The sequence below is a fragment of the Callospermophilus lateralis genome, chromosome 13, assembly GCF_048772815.1.
Source record: "Callospermophilus lateralis isolate mCalLat2 chromosome 13, mCalLat2.hap1, whole genome shotgun sequence".
Taxonomy (NCBI): Eukaryota; Metazoa; Chordata; class Mammalia; order Rodentia; family Sciuridae; genus Callospermophilus; species Callospermophilus lateralis.
Window position 1 is genome coordinate 47672354 of NC_135317.1, and position 20129 is coordinate 47692482.

At 34.4% G+C, this 20129-nt stretch overlaps 1 protein-coding gene across 6 annotated transcripts in view; it reads right to left on the reverse strand.

Annotated features, from left to right (window-relative positions):
• The window catches only part of Wac (WW domain containing adaptor with coiled-coil), a 74156-nt gene that overhangs the window by 27774 nt on the left and 26253 nt on the right, over positions 1–20129 (reverse strand). For all 6 annotated transcript variants that reach the window (XM_076832153.1, XM_076832154.1, XM_076832151.1 and 3 more), the window contains exons 4-6: positions 7999–8105; positions 1248–1363; positions 559–671 (exon numbers count right to left, since the gene is read on the reverse strand). In XM_076832153.1, coding sequence (XP_076688268.1) covers positions 559–671; positions 1248–1363; positions 7999–8105 — 336 coding nt within the window. The remainder of the gene's footprint in view (positions 1–558; positions 672–1247; positions 1364–7998; positions 8106–20129) is intronic.

Sequence of the window (20129 nt, forward strand, 5' to 3'; positions counted from 1 at the left end):
ATGGCTAGAAGGTAGATCCCTGGGGACATACCTTAGCAATTTTTATCTTGGCCCTAGTGCCTCAAATCCCTTTCTGCTTGCTGGCTTTCATGAACTGAGGTTTACACCACCATGCCCTTTTGCAATCTGCCTTGCCCCAGGTTCTAAGCAATGGATTCAGCTAATCATGAACTAAACCTGTAAAGCTGTAAGCCAAAAAATAATAAAGTTGTTCTTTATCAGCGAAAAGCCAGGGGTCACCATGTGTTTTTTTTTTAATTAATTTTTTAAAAATTAATTTTAACAAAATTTTATTGTTTACCAATTCAACGGCACTGTAGCCAATATCAGTAGTAGGAAATATATTCATGTATTATTCTACTGTGCATCTTTATCTTTGTTCCCTATTCAGGAAACAAACTAGTAGAGGTTGAGAAGAGTCAACATAAAAAGAAATCATGTAAATGTTCCTATTTATCTTAATTTATACACGTATATGACAACACATATAAACACTTATAAAATGAACAATAGGGATGAATTATTACCCTGTTTCAAAGAAAAAAAATTAATACTTACTTCCACTGGCAAACCCACTAGTAGCTGTTGCTTGCATCACCTCTCTTCTGTAATCCCTATCTTTTGGGAAGCTATTAACTGCCACCTTATTTGCTTCTTTTTGTCTCTGCTCTCTAAAAATAAAAAATAAACTCATAAAAATCACATTGAGGGCCTGAATGTTCAAAGATTAGATCTTTCTTTTAAAGACAAACAAGCACAATCCTCATGAGCTGCCACTGTTAACAAATGGAAAACAAAAGAATTGAACATGGCCTACAGTGAAATGGATGGAGCAAACAGCATACTCAAATGTCTCTCTGATGGCAAAACTATACCAATTATTCATACCATCAACACTATAATGAAAACTCTACAAATTCTACATAAGATTAAGAAACCTATTAGGATATGAAAGAATCTATTACAAATTATAAGAATGATGCATACATGCAGATTAATAATATAAGTATTTTATTAAGTATATCGATTGCTTCCAAGCCCCTCTGTTCCCCTCAGTAACATATGCCCATGTATCCCAATTTTTTTTTTTAAGGAAAGAGAAATTATGGAAATAACAATGACAATGGGCCAATCACTGAAATTAAGGAGAATGACACTGTAAGGAAACTGAAATTAGAATATTTAATGGTAAGATATTAAACTGAAGAATTAAGAATAATATTACTTAATTAGATTAAAACAAATACCTTTCAAGCCATTCTTTTGGTTTTTCCCATTGTGAAACTTCTGTTCGACAATTGTAGTAATATTTTTTCCCAGACGAGCTAATGTGCTCAGACCAGTCATCTGCAGAATCATAAGGCTTAAAAATACATTTTTAAAATTAGAAAATGTTAATATTAATCACTTGATATAAAATATCAAGAATGTCAATGGTTTTCAAAGCATACATGAGAAAATTTACTTGTACCCTGATCTATAATCTAATTAACTGCATATGTATTTTAAAAGAGTTAGTCTATGAAAACCTTTAAATATAAGAAAACCCTATAAAGGATCAAAAGTAAACATTAATAAATATTAGTTTATTAGGCACAGGAAGAAAAATGAAAAATTCAAAACATCAAAGCATTATACAAAACTTCCCCCTTATCATAATTTTAACTGCTAAAATCCAATAATGGGTGCAAAGAACCCTTTCTCAAATGACTGATGATGGCATGAGATCTGTAGTTCTAAATAGAAGCAATCATACATAGTACAATAGATAACAGCCTGCCTGTGTTTATGTTCATGAAAAATGGTACTAAATTCATAGAAATATTAAATACAAGATAATTAAAAGCTATAAATCCCCAAAATCCATGAGATGGGTCAAGTATATACTAAAATCAGGTCTAATATATAAGACCAGCAGTTAGCACTCATTTTCCCATAACTAAAACCAGTCTTTGAAAACTTCTCAGATACAGTCTCTTACAGATGTTTTAAAGGCAATGTAAAATCAGAATAAAATTAGAAAAATCTAAAAGGTCCAGTTTCCAGGAACTCCAATAACATTTAAGTGCCTAAAGATCCCAGAAAAATCTAGCAAAATCTCAAGTACTCTTCTAGTTGAATTTCTTAATTTTTTTTTCAGAGCAGCTTGATATTAAAATGAAATAATGTTATACATATCCTCAGTTCACCACCCACAGAACAATACAATTTTAATGTTTGAGGGAAAAACCCATTTATTGTTGTGCCTTCATCTAGCTTTAATTTTACCAACTAGAAAACAAGCTTAGAGAATTTAGGAGTTACCCACAGGTCACAACACTGATTGATGGTTTCAAGAAAGGCTCAAAAATTCTGATTTCCAAACTGATTTTTCCTCCCACTAAATCAATATCAAAACCTATGTTAATTTTGAGGACAATGGTGATTCTGCTATACATTTATACTCTCAGGTATGTAGTTCAAATGAGGAAGGTCCTTAACATCAGCCCTGTGCTGCCAGACCTCTAAAGAAAGGCAAAAGAGTTAATTCTTGATCCCTAGTTTCCAAAAGTAAGCTATAACCAAGTTTTAGGAAACCAATCACAAAAGGCCAAACTCAAAAATTTTTCTCCATCTGAGTTATACAAAATGATCCCTTTTATAAATATTGCCCAGGAAGACTTATATAGAATTACTGGATTGGTCAGAGACAGATTTAAGACTAACAAGAGAATACAATAGTATTTCTACACCAGCATTCTTTAAAGCCATAGTTTACAAATTGTCACCTGTCCTAAAGGAGATAAGGAGCGTAAACTAAATAACAGTTCATTTACATTCATGCACAATCTCAAGGACAGTTAAAAATTCACATCAAGGGGCACTGTCCTCTGGTGGCTCAGGAGGCTGAGGCAGAAGGGTCAAAGCCAGCAATTTACCAAGGCCCCAATAAGGAACTCAATGAGACCCAGTCTCTAAATAAAACACAAAAAAGGGCTAGAGATTGATGCTCAGTGGTTAAGTGCCTCAGAGTTCAATCCCCAGTATCAAAAAAGTTCACAAACCAGAACCCTGAAGAGCTCTGGTCAACTACACTGTCAAATCCTAATATCTTACCTAACAAAACATGTATTAGGGTACTACATTATAATCACAGACCAAGTAACTTTATCTCATCTTTACCCAATTTCCATACTCAAATAGGTTAAGGAAAAAGAAAATGCTCCAAGTAATGAATTAATTTAAAAAATACTCGTGAGCAATGGCAGGTTTCTAACTTCTTTATTTTACAAAAAAAAAAAAAAAAAAAAAAAAAACAACCAAACAAACAAACCATTGAGAACTAAACTTAAAAGGCTTTTCTAAATTAGGCTTGAGGTGGTAGCCAACATAAGCATTCTCCAAGTGTCATCCAGGAAACATTGGGAATCCTGACATCTTTTGCAAGACTGAAACTATTTTCAGAATATTACCAAAATAAATCTAATTGTCTTCTACTGTTAGGCATTAAGAGATGGTTCAATGTCTTTTTTTTTAAAGAAAAGTTATTTTTTCATAAAAATGTTATACACATTAACATTGTGTTTATGATATTTTAAATGAATTGTTTTCTTAATACATTTTGATTTTTAATGTGGCAAATACTGGTGAGGAGTGAACAACATAAGTAAGTTTCTTGGGAAAAAAACTGAGAATGGAAACAGTTAACAAGGCACATATCAAATCTCTCCCTAAATTCAAAATATCTCAAGTGAACACCTTTTTCTCTTCTATTCTCCTAAATTCAGTCACACTACCACTGCTCTAAAACTAGGGAAGATGGATGTTAATCTTATAATTCACAAATTAATCTTATTAATTGTTAATAACAGTTCATTAAATAATATTAAAGGTAGCCAGGCATGGTCATGCACACCTGTAATCCCAGGAGCTTTGGAGGCTGAGGCAGGAGGACTGTGAGTTCAAAGCCAGGCTCAGCAAATCAGCAAGGCTCTTAGCAACTTACTGAGACCCTGTCTCTAAATAAAATATGAAAAGCGATGGGAATGTGGCTTAGTTGGTTCAATCCCCAATACCAAAATAATAATAATAATAGTAATACAATAGTAGTAGTAGTAGTAGTAGTAGTAGTAGTAATGATGGTGGTATTTCCTATAACAACTTCATGATATTCTAAGAATTCTCTGATGTCTTAATACTTCTAGGTCAGATTAGTTAGAGATTAGATCTCAGGAAACTCAAACATAAAAACTCTGAAATACACAGAATACTTAACTGCTAATAAAGAGGGACTGGAATATGAATACAAAGTCACACAGAATTGAGTTTAAAGCACTTCCCACAACTTCAAACTGGCAGAGGATATTTAGGGAAGTTCCATTAGAGTGGTTTTAAGCAGGAACAATTTTTTTTTCCTAAGTGAAGAAATTCAGAAATCTTAAAGAAATCAAATAAGCATTATGAATCTAAAACAGATTATCTGTCTATAAGCCTGACATTATTTTAATTGAAAAGAGGCATTCAACAAGCTTTTCCTCAAGATTTGTCATGAGACAAGCTCTTATCTTAAACATAAATGTTTACAATAGCACTGAGGAAGGACCTGAATATAATATCTTAATCTAATAATGGAAGAAAGATTTTTACCTCGATTTTCAACAGTTAAACTTCACAAAAAAAAAGAAAAACTCATCCACACAAACAAGTCTGTGTAAGTAACTAAATAATATTATTAATGATTTTTAATAATATTGTTATTGATTTAAAGCCTGAAATCCTCAAAGAGAAAAACACCCCAATTTTGTTTAAGCTATAGTATATTTTAACCCAGATTAAAATAACGTGTTAAATCCAACATACAGGCACAGGTATTGACTTTCTCAATAGGATTTCTAAATCTCAGGAAAAAATACACAGAATTATAAAAGGAATGGAAATCATATAGGTTCTACATAGCAAAGCAGAGGAAACAATTAAGACTGTAAAGACAGAATCTACAAAATAGATGAAAAGCTTTCTGGATACTCTTCTGACAGAAGATTATATCTAGAACATAAAAAGAACTCACCTCCCCACCCCCCACCCCCACCAAAAAAAAAAAAAAAAAACACCATCCAATTAATAAACAGTCAAACAAATTAAACAGACAACTATGGAGAACAAGTTCAACATCTTTAGCAATCAGGGAAGAACAAATGAAAACTACACTGAAATTTCATCCCACACCAGTTAGAATAGCAGTTATTCATACAAACAATAGTAAATGCTGAAGAGGATGTTTAGAAAAAGGAACTACTGTTGGCAAGACTGTAAATTAGTACAACCACTATGGAAATCAATATGGCAGTGCCTCAAAAAACTAGAAATGGAACCACCATATGACCCAACCATACCATTCCTCAGTATTTATCCTAAAGAATTAAGGTCAGCATAGTATAGTGATAACATGCATAACCACGTTTATAGCAGCACAATTCACAACAGCCAAACTATGGTATCAGCCTAGGTGTCCATCAAAGTATGGCTGGCTAAAGAAACTGTGGTATATACACAATGGAATTTTACCCCAACCATAAAGAATGAAATTATGTCATCTACAGGAAAACGGATGGAACTTAAAAACATTATGTTAAGAAAGTCAAGGATCATGTTTTCTCTCATATGTAGAAGCTAGAGAGAAGAAAAAAAAAACACATGTGTATGAGGGGATAATTTATGAAAGAGACCAGCAGAGTAGAAGAAAAGAGACCAGGGGATACGGTAAGGAAAAGAAGGGGAAAATATTGAGGAACAATATTGGCCAAATTATATTGTTATAATGGGTACATGTACAAATATGTAACAATAAATCCCACCATTATGTATAGTTACAACACACCCATAGAAATATGAAAAAAATAATTGTGTCAGCGTATGCTGTTCGTTATTGAAGTATTCAGTAAAAAATTTTTGTTTACTAGTCACTCAAAAACTTGATCTTTAGAACAAAAATATCAGTCAACAAGTAATCGTCATAAATGTTCAAATGCTAATTTCTCAGTTAAGATTAAATCAAACAATTTGTAAATATTATTCTTGTCATGCCCACTGGATAATTAATGTCAAAAACCAAACAACCAAACAAAAATTAAAAGAACTCTAAGGTAATTTACATACCTACAGTTGAAATCTAAGAAAAGAGGAACTGTCTGAAAACAACAAAATGCTCATTCTATTCTGATAATGGCTTTCAGTTTCCACTCACAGTTAAATCTCTAGTATCCCAATGGTTTATCTTTCAAACATATCTGATGCCATTATTTATTCTTCCTAATTTCACCAAGTTAATAACCCAAATAATAAAAATTTGTTTTTCCCTGAATAAGTGGTTTTGGTTTTATTCCTAAAATTAAAAAAAAAAAAAAGCACAATCTACATGAGCTGCCACTAATAACAGAAGACAAATACCATATCTAAATTTCCAGTGATAAATAGGACTGTATGTTAATGTTTATAAATTAATAGGCCATTTTTCATGAAAACCAAGAAATTCTCTAAAATCTTTGAGCTTGCAGCTTACTAAACACGACTCATCTCAAGTAGTTTGATGTACCTACAAAAGTATATCAAGCTGTTGTCTCAGCCACAATTCCACCCTTCTATTGTCTGCTCTGTGAGGGTTAAGGATGGAAAAATGCAAAATGTACTTATATTTCACAGATGAATTCCTGTTAGATGTACCACAGATGACTGAAAGGCAGGAGGAAACCCTAGCACCAACAGGTTCCAGTTTTCAGTTCTACACTACCCCCTTCAACAAGTGGCAAAACAGCAGAATCAAAATTCTTTCAACACTACTTAAGGTATGGTTATCAGCAAAATATCCAAGGCAAAATGTGTTGTCCATAGCCTTTTTTCCTAACTGTTCTTTCTTTCCTATAATGTATTTTTCTACCTTGATACATGCCATTTTTTTAAAATTGCTAATCAGATGTTACTTTACCTTTCACTAGCTCTCCACTGTTGTATATAATTCATATTCTTTAGTAAGAAACATCATTTTTTAATGATCTGGCCCCATCTCTATAACCAAATTCCTGTCATTTTTCCACAAAACTTTTGCAGATCTCCAAGCATGCTGTTATGCCCCCACATTGGTGTTTTTCTAAGTGTTATACTTTGTAGACAAAACACCAGAGTCTTCAACTGGTCAAGTTATATTTAACCTGTCAGCAAGCATTACTTGTTTCTTCCTAATTGAAGCTAGGAATCCCCGTCTTGAGTGCTCTCCAAAGCAACTTAAACATGCACTGCAATGTTTACTTCTCTGTCTCCACTACAGGTCAAAAATTTCCTTTACAATGGGCTACATTATCTTAGTCCTATGTATATTATCTAGCCTAGTAAATTGAAATTTACTAATCTTCTATCAAATGAATATATTAGAAATTTCATTTGAACCTGTGACACTAAAAAATTCACAAGTAGTTAACAGCTGCTTCATTTTCCTAAACTTTTGCAAATAATGGAAATTCTTCACAGGTTTTATGCCCCTGAAAACAGGAACCTTTTATCCCCAAGAGTCTGATAGAGTATGTATAGTACATGATAGTAATAAACACATGCTGTAATAAATTCACATATTATGGAAAGAGAGCAATCTTAAGTTAAACCACTTTATTATTAACTAGAAGTTTTCAGATAATATTTCAGATAATAAGGCAATATTTTATTTTGTATAGAAATACTCATAAAATTAGTATCAAGTAAATATATTAGGAAAAGGTCAACCTTCTCAGGAGTCTGAAGCAGTGTCAGCAACTTAGTGAGGCCCTAAAAAACTCAGTGAGACCCTCTCTCTAAATAAAATACAAAAAGTTAAGTGCCCTTGAGTCTTAATCCTCAGTACAAAAAAGGGGATGGGGATAGACTTTGATTAAAACATTTTTTAAAAAACAAAACATTAGATCTAAATATGACCTGCATAGAATTTATATTTCAGTCATTTTTTTTTAATTTGGAAATTAACATAATACTTACTGCATCTGAAGTTTTGCTTGGATTATTGCTTGGATTAGAAGAATGTGAATTTGAACTATGAAGAGCACTATGGTTGTGTGAATTTTCTTGTGGAGAGTAACTGGTCCCTTAAAAAAAAATAAAGAACAAAGAGAATTAGAACTTTATTTCATCTGGTTTTTATCATACCACAGATCATTTTATATCTTTAAATCAACACTTCATATGACCATTAGGAATAGAGATAATTTACACTTTTCATGCTATAAAGTATTTATAACCCTACAATGAATATGCACTTAAAATATGTTACATAGCTGATTACATATATGAAACAATGCTTTTTTTTACAATTAGATGAACAAAAATCTCTATCACTGCTAGCAATTTATAGATTTTTTTAAAAGAAAAATTTACTGAAGAAAAACACAGGGGCTGGGATTGTGGCTCAGCAATAGAGCACTCGCCTAGCACGTGCGAGGCCCTGAGTTGGATCTTCAGCACATAAAAATAAACAAAATAAAGATGTTGTTGTCCAACTACAACTAAAAAAATATTTTTTAAAAAAAGAAACACACAATATACACAGAAATTTATAAAAATTCAACTGACTGAAAATGGTACCATTATCACTGTTGTTACATATTTTAATTTCTTATAAATAATTCTAACTTGCTTACTAATAGTCTTGCCAATTTTTAAAATGAAATAGCATGAAAGTTTTCAAGCTGTCCCTCAAGAGAGGGACACTCAGTATCTTCTAACAGGACCAACTCCATTTAACAATTGTTTCAGACAAACTCTTGAATCTTATGAATAATCTACACATCTCAACAACTGTCAAGGATGATGGTTTCTCTAGTATTTTACAAAAAACCAGGGTATAAAAATCCAAACTTTAAAAAACTTGTTAATGATACACAACTGAAGGTGGGAGGAGTGTATTTAAATGGTCCAGTGAGCCATGAATTAGCAGTCAGAATCATAGCAGGTAAGAGTAGAAAGGAGTTAAGAAGTAATTACTTTCATTAGAAAAAAATAAATGGCTAAAAGGAAAACTGAACTGAGACAGATGATGACGACTGTAAGGTTTCAGGTACTCAAAATAAAAGAGGAGATCTATATAAAACTAGAACTCAGGGGGAAAAAAGGGCATACTTAGCTTCCCAAGTCTTCTCCATTAGAGGTCAAAAGAAGACCAACTGCCTTACAATAAAAATGTGGAAGAATATATGGCAAGAGAAATGGCAATGGCCATGATTTAATCCTGGATAAGAATACTCTTCATAAAGGGAAGCTCTAAGCAGATTCAAATACCCCACAAAATTACAGATGTCATAAAAGACAAAAAGAGAATTACTTTAAATACATACAATGGTTACTTAAGGACAAATGTAAGGATGGAGGAAATTTATCAAGAAGCTTGATGCTGGAGAGAGGCTGATGATTTCTTCATCCACTTGTTTTACTGTATGTTATCTATTTATGTAAAACACCCTAAACCCCCTTTTTAATATAGAAGGCAATAAACGCTTTATGAATGAACACAAAGCTGTCAGTCAAAATTAACAGAACAGATGTAAGACTACTACCCTTTAAAAGGCCTGCTTGCATAGTACAGGCCCTTGGCAGTCATGTGGGGACCAGGATTTCAGTAAAGTTTTAATTGTTCCTTGTACCTACGCTGTTTGTGCCTAAAATAGTCTGTTAAGTACTTGCTTTATAAACGGAAGTCTAAACTGTTTGTGTGTATTAAGCAGAGGGTACCTACAAGGTAGCCAAATCCGAATTTTAAAACAGAAAACATTTAGTATCATCACAATCTGCTGCTGAAAGAAATGAAGTGCATCACTTGTCCCAGGCTACAAGAAGATAGATAACTTAGGAAGCCTACATCTATATTCCTCCACTTTGTCCCCATATGCCTTTTCCCTTTTCATTTTATAATTAAGCCACAGCCATGACAATGACTACTGTCTTGGTCCTGTGAGCCTTCAGACAATCATTGAACATGGGACTGGTCTTAGGATCCCCAATGCTTAGTAACAAAAACTACTGCCTCAAGTTCTCAATAAAATCTTGGCTCTATGCTAAACTTTGTGCTTTTCAGCTATAACTCAGTTTTTTAAAAATTAGTTTTGCACCATAATAAGAAATATTCAGAAATAATAAGGACTACTAGAATATCTTTTATACTCTGCATGTTGATATTTTCATGGAAACTTCCATAAAATAATGTCAAGAATGGAAGAAAAGTCAATGTTACTGATTAAAATGACCCCTAAGTAATCTATTAAAGCCGCCTAGATTAGATACGCTTCTCTGATACTTATTTGCACACAGTCTTAACATAATGGTCTATGCTTAAATCTACAAAAGGGGGAAAATTAAGTGTCCAGACATAATAGGTAAAGTGCTCTGTGAACATAAGATTTTAAGTTTAATGATCTCTTACAAGGTTAAGATCCAGGAATCTACTCCCTTAGTGATTATCAATGAAAATTCAAATGAGTTCCCAATAAGTAAGCTTTTTCTTCTGAAAAAATAGAAAGTCTTCCATCAGCCTGACAGAAGACATCAGTTAGCTAAATGTCTAATATGTGGGTTTTGGGGGTGGGGGGGCGGCGGGGGCGACGGCAGCAGCATCAGAAGCAACAGGAACACTAACCCAAGAACTTAAAGAGAAAACTGAATCCACTGTTAAAGAGAATACATTTTCGGAGAGGGGAGTTTCCAAGATAGGGACCAGATTCTACATCCTTCAGAACAAATTTAACTAGACTACTTAGGGGATTTTGCCAAGAAAGCCACACACCTGTAACAGGTATTTCTGATATGATGCTTTCTTTGAAAAACTTTGAAATTCTGCAATATGGCACAGTAAAAGTAAGTCTTGTGAAAGAGTAGGAGCAAACCACTGCATTATGCAACCAGAGCACTAATGAAAACTTGAGCAGCACAGGCAAACAGCTCCATGTGGTTATAGACTGCTTCAAGGGATATTAAAAATGCAAAAAAGCATTAGGATAGAAATGCAGCTTGCTGGGGCTGAGGACATGGAGGTGGAAGTGAAGCTCTTAGCATTGAAGCTGTTGTTATAGTGGACAAAGGAGAAAATGCAATTTGACACACAGAGTCATGAAAAGATAAAGAAGCAAACTTGAATTTTCTTTAGGTGCCTTGCCTGGGCAGCAACAAATACAATAACAAGACAATGTCTCTGGGAGAGAAGAGAACAGATTTGATGCGTCAACCATAGACTTGCATTTGACAGTCAGCTATTGGAGTTACTTTTAGATGTGTGCTCTATTCAGTGGTAGCCACTGGTCACACATAGCTACTGAACACTTGAAACAAAGCTTAAGAATTGAGATTTGCTGTATGTATAAAATACACACCAGATTCAAAGACTCAATACAAGAGAATGCAAACTTTCAGTAACATTTTTCATACGTACTGCATTATTACTTTGGATATATTTGATTAATAGTACACAAAATCAAAACTGACTTTAAATAGTGCCTACTAGAAAATTAAATTGTGTACCTAGCTCATTGGACAGCAAATGCTCTAGATGAAGGCACCCACTGACATAAAGTAGAAAGCGGATAGGGATGTCCACTGTGCACAGGACATTCAAAGAACTATCCTATGTCTGTCAGAAAAACTGTAATCAGATGAGTTTAGAACCCATTCCTACCTTAAGACAGTATGCTGAATTTTCTAGAAACACAAGTGCTATGCAAATTGTAAGGTATAGCATTTAAAATTGTTTGGAACTTTTACCAGTATGTTTACAACTTGGAAAAAATCTCTGACAGTAATGCAAAAAACACATCTGTACTATATACATCATAAATAAATGTTACCAAGATTCCTTTGTTAACCGGAGTTAGAACTAAACATTAAAGTGGCAGAGATAACTCAAAAATATTGCTCTTAATGAATTATATTAATAATGCTTGAAAAATAGTACTGCCACACTGAATCATGTTTTAATAGTACTTTCCACAGGGAGAAGAGCAGCCGATTTGGATTCCAGAGAGATTAACCAAAGCGATTTCTACAGACCAAAAAGAAGATGATTTGGCTCAAATCCATAACAGCTGATATTCAGAACTCCAGTTTGGCTATTCTTACATCTGCAACAGTGATTCTCCCACACCTGGAGGCTAATGAATAATGAACACCATTAAGGCCTATTTCAAATGTAAGAAACCTTGGGGCTTACTTGTGGGAATACCTTCAGACTCATATGCAAGTTACAGGAAGAAGGATGGGATATCATAAGAAGAGTCAAACCCAGGTGGTAACCAGGATGCTTTTTTCAATATCTATTTTTATTATTGCCTTTTCCCACAACATGAAGTTTTATTTTATTTTGAGCTCATACAGACCTAGGCTAATGTTTTGCTGATCAGTTCTATTTTTTGTCTGTGGAGTTTTTAAACATTGCAATGGAGATTTCACCTGTGAAAAGCTACAAGGCCTTTACTATTATGTTATGTGTTGTATGTCTGTATGTGCATATGTCCATATATATGAGAAGTGCTCATGAAAAAATGGATCAGAATATATTTTATTTATTCACGTGATTTAAATGGTTTAATTTAAATTAGGTAAACTGGGGTTGGGGTTGTGGCTCAGTGGTAGAGCACTTGCTTTGCAAATGTGAGGCACTGGGTTCAATTCTCAGCACTGCATATAAATAAATGAATAAAATAAAGGTCTGTCAATAACTAAAAAAAAAATTTAAAATAAATAAATAAATTAGGTAAACAGCTGTTAAGGATTGTTTTTAAAGGTGGTTAACAGATCTGTTTACTTTCACCTTTCCTTTTAATTATATTTAATAATTCTGTTCAGGATAATGTAAATTTTTCAGAAAATTGTTTTCTTAGTGCCTGCTGGAATGTTACATAATTTTTTTTTTAGCCATCATTGGCAGAATTCCTATCTTCATCCCAGTGCCGGTGAAGACAAAGATAAAACTAAACTACAGCTTCTTCGATAGCTATCACAGTAAACTGTATAAACTGATGCATCAATGAGTAATAACTCAACAAGTGATACTCAATCAAGGAGTCGATTTACTTAGGGAGGAAATGGACATATTAAAGGATTCCTCTGCTTTGAACTGTTTGCAGAACTTGCCTGGACTATGTATCACTTGCACGCATTGTGAACTATCTGTTGGTGCAGCGAATTGTGGTATTGCTGAGGTATCTTTGCTGATGGTGTCATCAGTGGTACGATTTTTCCAAAAAGAACCGTCATTTGGCTTGGTGCCATGGCATTCTGCATCCTCCTCCCTTTCTGCTTGTGATGGTCTAAAATTTGGGGGCCAACAGAAGTGAGGCAAAGAACCTTACCCCCCCACTGGCACCAAGGCCAAATTTGGGGGCCAACAGAGGTGAAGCAAAGAACCTCACCCCCCACCACCACTGGTGCAAAGGCCTATCCACAAGTATGGCTGTATGCTGGACTGATAGCCAAAGACGGGTAAGATCCAATTACAATGGAACCAACCTAAGACAGGAGGCTGACGCCTTGAGGTCAGCTCATCTGATGACGGGTAAGAACCATATGTAGTATTGGACAACCTAAGACAGGCACAGTCCCTAAGCCACATGCGTGTTGTTTAATTAAACAGAAGCAGGGAGATGTTGAGAGCCACAGTTTAGTCCAATGAAGCCTGGCATTTTGCTAGAGGGAATGGTTGAAAGGTGACCCTGCTCCAGGATTAGGGCAGCTCCTGGGGGAATAGGGCGGATCCTGCTGCCTCAAGGACTACTCTGGAGTTCCCCTTGAGTTCTAGGGAATTGGCCCAAGGAGCCGGGTGGAGGCAGTGTGTTCCCAGGAAGTGTGGGGGCGGGGGGGGGGGGGGGGGGGGGGGGGGGCTGGTGAGAGTTCGGGAATAAAAGTTGCTGTTTGAACCTACAAGGCTGTGTGGCAGCTCTGTTATTTTGTGCCCAGCCAGACTGCCTGAATCATAAGTATTTTTAGCACAGGGATACAAACCCAGTTTGTGCAAATTTCATAAACATTATCTTCTTTGGAGCTATCATCTTTCCTACTTACATGTGTAGCTTGCATTTATCAATGGAAATTTTACAAAATATTTAAAAAGAGGAGGAGCCACAAGAAAAAGAATGAATCCCTTCTACACAACCTATGCAAAATTGAATTCAAAATAGACTGACGTGTAAAATCTAAAATTATAAAACTCCTAAGAAAAACAGAGGCCTAAAATATAAGAAACAAAGGAAGAAAACAGATAACTGAACACTGTCAAAAACTTGTGCTTTAATAGGACACCATCAAAAAGTGAGAAGATGGGCTGGGGGTATAGCTCAGTGGTCGAGTGCTTGCCTAGCACACATGAGGCACTGAGTTCAATCCTCAGCACTACATAAAAACAAATAAAAGTATTGTGTCCAATCCAAAAAAAAAATTTTTTTTTTAAAGTGAGAAGATAATCCATAGAATGAGAAAACACATAGTTGGCCCTCTGTATTCATAGCTTCAATTATAGATAGGATGATTGGGGGTATGGGTAGCTCAGTGACAGAGCACTTTGCCTAGTATGCATGAGCCCCTGGGTTCCATCCCCAGTACCACAAAATTTCTGATGGGAAACACTCAGGAAAAAAAGTACCTGATTTGAACATGTACAGACTATTTTTAAGTCATTATTCCCTACAGTTAATAACTATTTATATATAGCATTAACATAGTATTAGGTATTAAAAGTAATCTAGAAGATGATATGAAGTATATGGGAAGACATGTATAGATTAAAAGCAAGCACTATGCCAATAAGGAATTTGAGCATCCACAAGTGAAATAACCAGTAAGGCCACATACTGTGTGATTTCATGTATATGAAACATCCAGAATAGGCAAATCTGTAGACAGAAAATACAGTTTTCTAGAGCTGAGGGCAAATAGGAGACTGAGAGGGATAGATAGCTATATGATTTCTTTTTAGTAATGTTCTAAAATTGATTTGGAATCAGTGTAACTTTGAGTATATTAAAAACTACTGTCTTGAACACTTTAAATGGCTATTTTGTATGCTGTGTGAATTATACATCAATAAAACTGTTACTAAAAATCAATCTATGATACCTTATATGACTACCTTACTTAAACACAGTACCTAATTCATCTTTTCTCAACACTTAATCCTACAGATTTGATCAGAAAATGCTACGTGGCTATGTAAATCTGGAACAGCTATATGCAACATTCTCTCATAGATAAATTTAAGTGTACTTTATAGACTGAGAATTACTGAAGTAAAGAAACTTTAACCTGAGGCTGGAAAAAAATTAATTACTAATACATGATATAACAGACGAACTCTAAACTTAAGAAGACACTTGAAAGAAGCCAGTCACCAAAGACCATACAAATTCACTTACATGAAAAATACCCATTATAGGAACATCTACAGAAACAAAGTAGATCAATAACTGGGAAGTTGGGAGTTCAAGGAAAAAATGAAGAGGGACTGCTGAATGGGTATGGAGGTCTTTTGGAGGAAATGGTAAAATTCATAATATGTCATAGCTCAAATTTTTGAAATGGTAAAGTGAAGTATTTTTAAAAGGGTTAGCCAGGCCTAATCAGATTTGAGAACCACTCATTTAGTGAACATAAGTCAGGCAATGTAGGCTTCAGTTCAGATTTTGCATTTAACTAAATAAAAATGAAGGCATCTAACCTATGGTCATTGACACTTGTCAAATTAAGATACTGCTTGACAATGTGCGAGATTACAAAGACCACAAAGTCTTTTGATCCCTGCTGACTTTTCAGACAGTCCATTCCCTCTGCTCTATTTTCTACTCTGCCCATTTCTTGGTTAATCTTTAGGTCTCTTAAAATGCCACATCTTCAAAAACACCTTTCTGACCGCCCAATTTAAAGTAAGCCCTCATAACACACCCCTGATGAACAGTTATTTTTATGTATGAAGACTACATTCTACATTAATTCTTATGTTTTCCTATTTTTAAGAATTAAGTGATTAGTCTAAAGAAGGAATGTTTTTCTCTGCCACACCAGAGATCATTTAGTGCACAAGTTGGGAGACCAGCCTAGGGAACACGTTGAGACCTCATTACAAAATGATGATGATGATGTTGATGATGATGAAGCAGCAGCAGCAGCAAAGTATTGCTGAGAGAAAAGAATAAAGTATTTTAAAAGTCAAACGTTTTAGGAAAATTTATCAAATTACAATCTAAAAAAGATGAGCAAGCAATGAAGTTGAGAAACCAAGAATTAGCCTTTTGCAAGCTGATGCCCTTTTTTTAATAATATGTATTTTTTAGTTCTAGATGGACACAACGTTTAATTTATTTTTATGTGGTGTTGAGGATCAAACCCAGTGCCTCACGCATGGTAGGTGAGCGCTCTACCTTTGAGCCACAACCCCAGCCCTAAACGATTTCTTTTTAGTAATGTTCTAAAATTGATTTGGAATCAGTGATGCCTTTTAAAGTACAGTACAACGAAGAGAACAGCAAGCCCTGACATATCTGTAGGTGTCTCCAAGTAATTTCACCTCATGAATCTATTAAATTAAGCAAAATGATAAGGGGTGAAAATGAACATAAAGAAATCTTCAAGTATTTTATGCTCTCCTTATATCTCACACTTGAGCTATTACATTAAGACAGTATGAAAAACTATGACCATCAAATGGAAGATATTTCAACTGGATTCAATGAAATAGTAAATTTTAATTAATTAAGGGAAATAAGATAAGCAACAGCATGAAAGTAGAAAGACAGAGGGTGACAAAGAGTAAAAGTAGTTTGACAAGAATATGAAGTTCCTATATAGAGACAATAGGGTGTGAAGGGTGTAAAGTCGAGTTAAGCCAATGACTACTCAGGGGCCCTGAATGCTAAATTAATGAAAAATGAACCTCATGTTCTCAGCAAGGAACCCTCAAAATTACTTAAGAACCCACCTTCACTTTTGAGTATATTTCTCATGCTTGTGTAAAATGTTGAGATCATGAAAAAGCATGCTAAAGAATATTTTTAAAGACAACACAAGAAACAAAAGAGAATTTTTTTTTCCCCTAAAGAAATGGCTTCCTAATTTCTCCCACTTTTCTAAAGCCACAGAATTCTTTTTTGAGTGGGCTATTCTTAGGTGTTTATACATTAGTTAACCTCTATAAAAGCCTTTCCTTAACCAAAGCATATATTATGCCCATAAAATTTCAACTATTTCCTTTATAGCATAAATTACAATGTTATGTTTTCCTGTTTAAGTACTTCACATGTCCACTATAAGAAAACTCCTTGAATATATTCATGAATATAAACTGAGTACAATATTGCCTTCATTTGTTAGTAGATTCTAAAAACAAACTCATCAGTAAAAAGGGAGCTGCCCTTATTCTGGGTATTGGGGACAAATTCTATGTTTTACATGCAGGCATATCAACATCACCAGTTAATTATAATTATTATGGCAAGGCAAAAAAGTTTTAAGATGAACAGTACCTGCAATACCCACTGAAAATAAATCACTTGCTACTGATTAAAAACTGCTTTAGCCTCTATTCCATTACAGATGTAACAAACTGAACAGTGCTTTCCCAAAAAAAATATGAAGTATTAAAAGAGAAAAAGGCAACATATTATACAGAAAAGTTACATTTTCAATATTGCTTAGGTGTATCTCAATAGAGACATGGGCACACCAGAAAGCATTTATTTTAAAACTCCACCTGCTTTTGCTGTTTAGTCATCATTTTGGATATAGCTAACTGAAAACTTTAACACTGGACACCTTTTATAGTTGTTCTCTAACTGTGATATACTTATATATTAAAGGGGAAAGAAAACATTACCACATTTTTCAAAACAACTTGATACTCATTAAGAGGCAAATGTAAATGTTAGTTACTATAAGGTAAGTCCAGTAACAGCTACAGGCAGGCACAGATTACATATGAAAAGGTTTAATGAAGAGATGTTTCACATTTTCAAGGATTAAGTAATTCCTATGATCTGTTCCAGAAATAGATAGATTCAATCTAAAGTAACCAACTACAAATTCTGACAAAACAAGAATCAGACTGGGGGCAAAGTTCAGAGGTAGAGCTCTTGCCTAGCATACACAAGGCCGTGGGTTCTATTGCAGCACTGAAATAAATGAAGAGAAGAGGAGAGAGGAGAGAGAAGAGAGGAGAGGAGAGAAGAGAGAGAAGAGAAGAGAGAAGAGAGGAGAAGAGAAGAGAGAAGAGAGGAGAAGAGAAGAGAAAGAAAAAGAGAAAGGAAAGAAAGAAAGGTAAGAAGGAAGGAAGGAAGGAAGGAAAGAAAGAAAACAGAGCAATATAATAAGGATTAAGAGAATTCACTACTATATATGCCTTAGTAGAAAAATACACAATGGAAAGATATGGATGTTATCCATATTCTTGAATGTTATCTTTAAAAAAAAAAAAATGCTACCAATAGTCGGGCACAGTGGCACATGCCTGTAATCCCAGCAGCTCAGGAGGATGAAGCAGGAGGATCAAGAGTTCAAAGCTAGCCTAAGCAACAGCAGGCACTAAGCAACTCAGTGAGACCCTGTCTCTAAATAAAATACAAAAAAGGGCTGGAGATGTGGCTCAGTGGTTTGAGTTCCCCTGAGTTCAGTGGCTGAGTGCCCTTGAGTTCAATCTCCAGTGCCAAAAAAAAAAAGTAAGAGTGTGTGCGTAAGTACCAACAGAGAGAATGTGAGAAAAATCAAACAGAATTAAACAAAGGCATTTAACAGTGATAAGAATAGACAAATATTTCCTTTCCATGAAAATAATCAACTTCTAACAGAGATGATTTTTACATAGTAATTTACCAACAGGTATTTTAACAGCAAGAACATTGTCAACAACAACATTCTCAAGTCTATTTCTACAAATTTTTTCAATTGCAATACTATTTTTTAAAAATACACAATAGGTATCAAAATAATCAGAACAGAAAAAGCATTAGCAAACAATTCTATCCCTGTAGGCTCTTTTTCTACATAAAGAACTTATCCCCAAAGATAAAACTGATATTTTGTGATTTTTTTCTATGTAATATCCAGACATCTTCATTTATCAATAAAAACTGTGTCATTTTTAATGACATTATCGTCTTCTACGTGTGCATGTATATATAATATGAGAGACAATTACGTGTTCCACCATTTATTTAACTGCTGGAATTCCAAATTCAGGTAAGAAGAAATTAACAATATCAAAGTAATCATAAAAAGTTATCTTAAAAGACAACTTCCAAACTGACTTTAAAAGCCATTAGTTCATGGAAATCCATATGCAGCAAAATGAAATTAAACTACTATCTCTCACCATGCACACAAGCTCAACTGAAAAGAGCATCAAGGACCTAGGAATTAGGCCAGAGACCCTGCACCTAACAGAAGAAAAAGTAGGCCCAAATCTTCATCATGTCATATTAGGTCCTGACTTCTTTAACCACACTCCTAAAGCACAAGAAATAAAATCAAGAATCAATAAAGGGGACAGATTCAAACTAAAAAGCTTCTCAGCAAACAATAATATGAAAACAGAGCCCACAGAATATGAGAACATATTTATTACATGAATATCAGAGCATTAATCTCTAGAATATATGAACTAAAAAAAAAATTAACACCAAAAAAAATAATAAATAATCCAATCAATAAATGGGCTAAGGAACTGAACAGACACTTCTTAGAAGATATACAAGCCATCAACAAATATGAAAAAATATTCAGCTTCTTTAGTAATGCGAAAAATGAAAATCAAAAATAAGATTTCATCTCACCCAGTCAGAATGGCAGCTATTAAGAATACAAGCAATAACAAGTGTTGGTGAGGATGTGGAGAAAAAGGCATACTCATACATTGCTGGAGGGACTGCAAAATGGTGCAACCAATCTGTAAAGCAGTATGGAGATTCCTTAGAAAACTTGGGATGGAACCACCATTTGACCCAGCTATCCTAATCCTCAGTCTATACCCAACGGACTTAAAGATCAGCATATTATAGTAATGCAGCCACATCAATATTCATAGCACCTCAATTCACAATAGCTAAACTGTAGTACCAACCTAGATGCCCTTCAACAGATGGATGGATAAAGAA